The following is a 7807-nucleotide window of genomic DNA, read 5'->3' as shown; positions in this document are numbered from 1 at the left end:
ACTATGGAAGCCAAAGGCTAGTTTGTGGAAAGCTTAACACAATGACACTAATTTTTGAGATGAAAGTGTACTTGGTCACATTTTCTGAAAGCACTGTGAATATATAATCATCCAAAAATGTTGACATTCCATGTTGAAGAGGTTTTATTGTGAAGTCACAGCGGTTTATAAAATGTATTAAAATACATTGAATACAAAAAACCTGCAATGTTGGAATAAAAGCACCCATTTTTATTATGGCAGCCATATGTTCATTCATCTCATGATAAACCGTGTTTCACACAAGCATTTAGAAGTATTCCTTCAAAAACAATACTGATACAGTGTAGTTTGAGAGGACACACTGATATTTATCCAGTGTAATGCTCAGAATCATCCACACTAATTCATACACTTACAAACTGCACAATTATAACATTTTGACTACACAAGCGTCCAGCATGTGAACATCAGTGATTTGAATAATTACTCAAATCATCTTTCGCTTCTCATTTCTCTCTCAGCTGAACCATTTATTACTCTCTTATTTATATGCTTAAGCTTCATGTAACGTCACTCCGTGTTTTCAGGGGTCATATGCAGCTTTATGAGGTTGGCCCCCCGCCGGACCACCACGTTTAAGCTGTCGCATGTTTTTACATAATTATAGACCTCTTCTGACGAGTTCACTTTTGACCCGTTTATCTCAACAATAACATCCCCTGGTTTCAATCCAGCTCTGTGAAACAGAAAACAGGAAATTACATCGACAATAGAAGGCCTCTATCAACAGATCACAGCAGTGTGCTGCTGCTGCTTACCTATTGGCTGGAGATCCTATAATAACACGGACCATGAGAACTCCACAAGAAACATCAGGGAAGGACATATCACGCATCTTCAGCTCTTCGATTATACTGAGAGGGCAAAAACAACATTTAAAGTGAAAAAAAAATACACAGTGACCACCTCACGCACATTTAGCATCTGATATCAAAACACAAATAGGCACCTGGGGGACAAAGTCAGCATCGTCACTCCAATGTAACGCCGTTTTGATCCTGGATCTCCAAACCAGGACTCTGAAAACAGCAGATGCACATCAATCAGTGACCTCGAAACAAATAAACAAGAATGAAAAGGTCAAGGGTCATTCTTACTCTGTTTGTCTGCCGCTCGCTCAAGGAAGATGCGGACTCTGTCTGAGGGAATGGCGAAGGAAATCCCTGCAGTCACTTTCATGGTATTAATGCCGATGACCTCTCCATCCTGAAAGTTACAAACATCACATGTTAGTTCATATCACATACATTGCATCACGTGACCAATCAGTAGGTTCTTAGATAGATTGATCAGGTAGACAAACATGTTCTTCTGTTATTAGTCAAATGACCTATAAATTAAATCTGATCTGCAAAATTAAACACCTCAACTTCCTCGTTTCTAAAACCAAAATGTACTAGGAGTATGTTGTGTAAATGTCAGTCAGTGACTCACCAGGTTTATAAGGGGACCTCCTGAATTTCCAAACTGTAAAATAGAAATGTGATATGAATTATTTGATAAATGAAATGAACATGCAATTACACCCAAATTCTCTAATGTCGTTTCCTGTGCTCTTACATCTATGGTAGCATCAGTCTGGATGTAGTCAATGTTGGAGTTGGACAGGCCCAGTTCTCTACTTCCTCTCTGGGCAGAACTGACGATTCCAGATGTGATTGTGTTTTTAAGAGAGAAGGGGCTTCCCATGGCAACCACAAACTCACCCTGACGCACATCTGACGACTGGCCGAGACACAGCGTTGGGAGGGGATGCTGGGATGAGACCAAGAGGGAAAAGAACAGAATGAGACATAAAACATTTGTATGAGTACATATTATACGTACACACATATTACCATATACATTTACATTTAGTCATTTAGCAGACGCGTTTATCCAAAGGGACTTACAAATGAGGACAATGGAAGCAATCAAAATCAACAAAAGAGCAATGATATAAAAGTGCTGAGACAAGTTAGCCTAACGTAGTACATGTAGCAAGGTCTTTTGTTTTTTAATTACATAATGAATAAAAAGAAAACAGATAGAATAGAAAAAGAATAGAGCAAGCTAGTGATAGAGGGCTTTTTTTTTTTTGCTTTGTTATTTGTATAATAAAAAGAAAACAAAAAGACAGAATACAAAAAGAATAGAGAAGCTAGTGTTAGTTTTTAAGAAAACAAGCAGTTATTAAATGAAGTATAAAAGGGGCATGCTTTTTTTTGTTTTTAAAGAATAGAATTAGAATAGAGAGTGCTAGAGTTAGAGGGTCAAATAAAGATGGAACAGATGTGTTTTTAAAAGTTAAGTTAACTTTTAACTATAAAGTTTAGAGCCTCTTATGTGCACAATACAGTAAAAATCTAAATATTGTGAAATATTAGAATTTAAAATAATTGTTTTCTATTTCAATAAATGTTACTTATTCCTGTCTACTCCAGTCTTCAGTGTCACATGATCCTTCAAAAATCATTTAATATACTGATTTGGTGCTCAAGAAACATTTATTTTTATTATTCATGTTGGAAACTTTTTGTGTAAACCATGACACTTTTTTTCAGGATTATTTGAGGAATAGAAAGTTCAAAAGAACATTTATTTGAGACAGAAATCTTTTGTAACATTCTAAGTGTCTTTAATGCCGCATGTGATCAATTTAATCCTTGCTTGTCTTTAAAATTCTAAATATCATCCACAAACTTCTACACAGTAGTACATTAAAGCACCACTGGTACCTTAGCATTGATTTTGATGGTAGCGATATCTGAAACCTGGTCGATGTCCTGGACCGTGGCATTGTAAGTCTCTCCATTGGTCAGTTTAACATGGACACAACGCTTGTTGGCGACCACATGTGCATTGGTCACTATCAAGCCATCACTACTTATGATGAAGCCAGAGCCATTCGAGATGGGCACCTCACGGCCAGAAAAGGGGTGTCTGGAAAACACAGCATATGTATGTGTCACAATACCCAGCAGAACTGAAACTAAATACCTATATGTCAGATACAACCAGTTTACAAAGAATGAAAAGTCCCTGTTGAGAAAAACAACTTAAACAAGCCTAAACTGGTTTGCTGGCCTCCAAGTCTAGTCATGGTGGCTAGTTTATAAGAAGGGTCTGTCAGCAGCTTGACCAGAACGTGAGACTCATTTAAACCAGCTCAGAGACTCGTTTCAGAGGTGTTTTCAGCAGGACTAGAACGGTTTCATTGTATTTTTAACACTCACCGCCCAATGATCTCGATGTAGACTACAGCAGGTGCGGACTTCTCAACCACATCCGCGATGAAATTATACTTGTACCGCGGGCTGTCAGGTTTAAACGGAGAGGCACATTGGACAGTCGGTAGTAAGCTGTCAATTAGCAAATTCCTGACCGCGACTGTCCTCTGTAAGGCATCTTTATTGTCCTCGTCTCTTAATGAATACAATGCTGCTCCTCCGAGTCCCAGTCCAAACGCGGCTGCCAGGCGAGCGCTGCGACCGCCGCCTCCTGAAGTCCGGCGTGAAACTACAGCTCGTGCTTCACGTTCCTCTTCACCTGAAGATGAGTTAGAAAAGTGTCCTAATGGCCTTACTGTCATCACATTTGGTTGCCGACTGCTGTCCCGGAGACATCTCGTGATTGTCCTTATGAGATATCTATTAACATGTGATATTGCCATGTTGCATCAGATCAGATGTATCGAAGAAAACACTCAATCCCGATGGAAGCAGGACATCACTGTGTCAAACACATTATATATTAGCAAATGTTTCTGTGAAAATGTATATAAAATCTTCTTTAAATATGAATATATGTGGTTAAAATGTTCTTCACACGTGCTCGTCGTGGCGCGCCTGTCCAGCCCTTGGCTCTTCTGTCTGTAGGTCGGTGACTGTACCGGAAGTAGTAGTTGGCTAAGGCGTCTGCGCATGTATGGGCATGTCTGAGGAGAGCTGGAGCTCAGGGTTGCCAAGTTCGCGGTTATCCCGAGATACAGTTGTAGGGAGTTGATTTTTCCCGAGGTTTAAAGAGGTCTACATATTGCATAGATTGTAATCGACTGAAATAAGTGTTTTAAAATATTTTACATTTTACCAATAACAAAACTGATAGATTAGAGTTTTGTGATGAAGGGAAATTATGTGAAATTTAGATTATGATTTTAAACTACTAGTTTCTACTAGTGATTTTAAAGTTGAAAATGTTTATTACACATAATAGTGACTGTAAAATACGTATTTTAGGTATGAGAGTGGCATATGTTGAGTTTTGATATTTGGATAGGTTCATTGGGTTTGTTGGTTTTGTTACACACACCTGGCAACCCTGTGGGAGACTCTTGATCTGAAAGTCAGGTACTGAAAGTAGAAAATCTGACAAGCCATTCGTACATGTTTGTCTAGCGTGACAAGTAAAACCTTACTAATCAGAAATATTATGTAGATATGATTAAGTGATCGTGTAATAAATGTAATTTGATTAATTTGGTGTTAAATTCTTGTTGAATTTAGAACCGCATACTAATTTTTCACCACATCGTTATATAAAGAGTTGCATGCTATGTCACTGTATTTTTAGAGTAGTATGATTTGCAGATCTGAGTTGAGCATCTATTTCCCAGTTAATGTAAGATGAGGCAAGAATACTATTCATGGATCTATTATTCAATCGTTTTATAGATAAAAATCAGTATTCATATTAATAACCTATAAATATTTGCATTATTCATTCTGAATGCATCGCAGCGGTTGCTATTGTGACATGCCTTCAACTAAAAAAAGAAAAGAAAATCATATAAGGATTGTGAATATTTAACCTCATGAACAAACTAAAAACTCTCTTGCTGAGATACACAAGTGTTACGGCTACATGTTTTTGGCACTTCCATTGTTCTACGTTTGAGGGAATTAGTATTAATTCAGCACACACTTACTGGACATTTTTTTTTTTACATTAGTTGGTGCATTTAGTGTATGAACCATTTTGACTAGTGAAGACCATCTTAAGACGACAGTTCTAAGAGACTTTAGTATATTTGAGACATTTTGAGTTCCTCACATAGTACACACACACACACGCACACGCACAAAGATATCACTCACTACTTCCAGTGACTCTCTCATAATACTTGCAGAGGGTCAGAAAGCACTCATATGGATCAGTTTTGAGAAAAAAGAAAAAAAATTGTCCATACAGTTTAAACGATGACACTGACAGAATATATTTTATGTACATTGTAGGTATTCTGGTTTTTGAAATCCTTATTGCTGAAATGCAGTCCGTTTGACAACACGTCCTTCTTTATCAATGGCAAAGTTGTAGTTTTTCGGGTTGTCAAGAGCCTCTTCAATCCGCTGATCTAGATTGTCCGGCGTGATGAAGTCCTTTGCCTCTTCCTGAAATACAGATGAATGCAGGGTGAGAGAGAGGTTGACTCATAAACCCTATCTGATCAAATATAATAACATGAATAAAGCATGTCATCCTTTTTAAAAAATGTATAAAATATCTTCAGTTTGTAAATCAATTAAATAAAAATACTGCAACAAAACATGACAGCACTACTCATGCATAGTTTAAATTTGAACAATTTTTGTAAAACACTCACCTGTAGCAGAAGAATTTGTCTTTCTTTCTCTTTAATGTAGTTCTCCAGCTCTTGCTGGCGTACGATGGCTGTTTCTCTCTTCTTCAGCTCAGCAGCCTCAGCCTCCTTCTGCATGCGTTGCTCTCTTGAAGACCAGATGATACACATTCATTTCAAACAGCAACATAATGCAAGTATATCTGACTGCATCCCTCACCACCATAAATCACATCACTACAAGTTATACCCCCTAAAACAAAACAGCCAATTAGGGAATGTCATCAGAGCCTTTAACTGCCTTGCACAAATCTTTTGCAGGGATAGTGAAGTGCCCATTCTCACTAGATACTGTAGGTCATCCAAGGACTTTTTGTCTACTGTTTTATAAATACCGTAAATTCAGACATACTATGTTCACATAGTTTTCAGCTCACTATTTTGGATGCAGCCAGAACCTTCTCACATTACGCCCCTCACGTATCTCACTTCTAAATGACTCACCTTATCTTACATATTCTGAGGTTTTCAGCATCATTCAAGGCCATCAGTGACCGATGCTCTTCTGCCTCCCTTTTAGCTCTCTCCTCTGCCACGGAACCGACCTCCTCTTCATATTTCTTCCTCAACATCTGCTCCTTGAATTCACGTCTACATGCATAAAATGATCAATTATATCAGTTGAGGTTATGTCAGTCTCAAACTCAAATGGCTGAAGTTTCAACTGTGATAAATAATAAAAAGTGTGAGCTTGGGAATCAGAAAAACAGATCTATTCACTGGTGACTGGACATCATAATCAGTCAGGAAATGGTTTAATGTCATGCAGTCTTACCGCAGGGCTCTTAAGATCAGATTGTATTCAGTGTAACGCTCCTTTAGCACAACCATTTCTACCGGATCTACGGGAGAGGGAGTCTTGATCCGTCCCAGTTTTGACTTTGCTTTGGGGTCTGTGCGAGATTTTCTCCCCCTGACAGTTTCGACCAAAACAGCAGTACGAGGAGAAAGAAGACGGACTACAGGAGCATGACACCTCGATAAAGCCCGCAACATGTTGAAGATTAAATCTAATTATGATTAACGTTAAGCGTCTACGCAGAACATACAGTCAAACCCTAAAGGAATATAGTATAGTATTATACAGTAACAGATTCCAGCATGGCTACATAACATTGAGCATCGTCTCCTAGGCCGCCATGTTCTTGAACTTTAACCGCCGGAAGATGTTTGTTTTACTCGATCCACAGTCAAGACTGAGCTGAACGCAAAGCGCTCTCTGCTGCCGCGCGCTGGAAGGAAGCAGAGCTGCGAATGGATGGGAAACTAATCTGTTATGGTTATGATTTATTTGTACGATTTCGGCTCCTTAACGGTTCCGTTAACCGTTCTAGCCTGCGTCGGAAGAAATATTTAGAAAAAAATATCTAAAAAGCGGGCTAGAGGCGGCATAACCGAGGTAACTTAAAAAATTGCTTGGTTGAACTAACTGTTGGTTAAAAATACTAAAAAAAAAACAGCTTTTGATTAAACACCGCTGACAAAACTGCATAATAATATTTACATAAAAAGCCAGTCATATGAACAGTCAGTATAGGCCTAACGTTACATGATTGATGTATGGAATCCCATCTGCCACGTGAGAAAAAAATTGCTTTGGTAAATTATAATTATGACATAAAAATCATATTTATGGTATAAAAAGTCAAAGTGGTGATTATTATGTCATAAAAAGCAAAAACTATGACATTAAAGTCAACCACTTTGGTTAAAGCATAGCTAATTATGTCAACAAACTGACAATTAAGACATGGAAATAAATAAATAAAAACACTGTCATAATTATGACTTTTATGTCACAATTTACACTTTTTTTTAAGAGTTACCAATTATTTTAATTTATTTTTTTATATGTGGCTGAAATGGGCTTCACAGGGACAACAGTTTATAGTTATATTATTTTTATTTATTGATTCATTCATTTATTTATTTTTTCTGAATTGGACTTGACATAGTAAGTTCAGTAAGTAATTCAGACTGAATCATTAATGACTGATTCATGAGGGTTTTGTTCACTGAAAAGAACCAACTCAGAAGAGTCTAATTGTTCAGGAAATGGGCTACACTATCTACATTCATCATAAACCTGCTTATGCATTTTTTTCCAGCTTAATGTGAAAATGTTCCAAAGAGGTTTTAATGGGCAAG

At 37.6% G+C, this 7807-nt stretch overlaps 2 protein-coding genes across 3 annotated transcripts; both read right to left on the bottom strand.

Annotated features, from left to right (window-relative positions):
- Nucleotides 1-126: 126 nt before the first annotated feature.
- LOC131552595 (serine protease HTRA2, mitochondrial-like) lies at nt 127-3937 on the bottom strand. 2 transcript variants are annotated; one of them, XM_058796472.1, is made up of 8 exons: nt 3850-3937; nt 3258-3753; nt 2760-2964; nt 1477-1797; nt 1140-1248; nt 992-1061; nt 801-896; nt 127-718 (listed from the first exon to the last, which is right to left on the bottom strand). In XM_058796472.1, exons 2-8 carry the CDS (start codon nt 3692-3694, stop codon nt 553-555), a joined length of 1404 nt encoding a protein of 467 aa, XP_058652455.1. In that variant the 5' UTR covers nt 3695-3753; nt 3850-3937; the 3' UTR covers nt 127-552. The 2 variants fall into 2 exon arrangements, with proteins under 2 accessions (XP_058652455.1, XP_058652456.1); XM_058796473.1 differs by having other exon boundaries at nt 1477-1509; nt 1603-1797; nt 3258-3921.
- An 802-nt stretch (nt 3938-4739) lies between these two features.
- On the bottom strand, nt 4740-6815 carry mrps26 (mitochondrial ribosomal protein S26). Its single transcript, XM_058796520.1, has 4 exons — nt 6435-6815; nt 6104-6250; nt 5624-5747; nt 4740-5411 (listed from the first exon to the last, which is right to left on the bottom strand). Exons 1-4 carry the CDS (start codon nt 6653-6655, stop codon nt 5277-5279), a joined length of 627 nt encoding a protein of 208 aa, XP_058652503.1. The 5' UTR covers nt 6656-6815; the 3' UTR covers nt 4740-5276.
- Nucleotides 6816-7807: the final 992 nt, after the last annotated feature.

This window comes from Onychostoma macrolepis, chromosome 13 (assembly GCF_012432095.1).
Source record: "Onychostoma macrolepis isolate SWU-2019 chromosome 13, ASM1243209v1, whole genome shotgun sequence".
NCBI classification, from domain to species: Eukaryota; Metazoa; Chordata; class Actinopteri; order Cypriniformes; family Cyprinidae; genus Onychostoma; species Onychostoma macrolepis.
The sequence above is the reverse complement of the archived record's forward strand: the minus strand, read 5'-3'. Positions and strand labels throughout refer to the sequence as shown.

Bases quoted from the DNA above. Each gene is read 5' to 3' on its own strand.
- LOC131552595 (XM_058796472.1), bottom strand. From the start codon at position 3,694: ATGGCAATATCACATGTTAATAGATATCTCATAAGGACAATCACGAGA. The intron at 897-991 runs GTGCCTATTTGT...TTGCCCTCTCAG, and splicing joins ATGCTGACTTTGTCCCCCAG to TATAATCGAAGAGCTGAAGA. The intron at 719-800 runs GTAAGCAGCAGC...TCTGTTTCACAG, and splicing joins ATAGGATCTCCAGCCAATAG to AGCTGGATTGAAACCAGGGG.
- mrps26 (XM_058796520.1), bottom strand. From the start codon at position 6,655: ATGTTGCGGGCTTTATCGAGGTGTCATGCTCCTGTAGTCCGTCTTCTT. The intron at 5,748-6,103 runs GTGAGTCATTTA...CTGGTCTTCAAG, and splicing joins CTCAGAATATGTAAGATAAG to AGAGCAACGCATGCAGAAGG. The intron at 5,412-5,623 runs GTGAGTGTTTTA...TCTGTATTTCAG, and splicing joins GACAAATTCTTCTGCTACAG to GAAGAGGCAAAGGACTTCAT.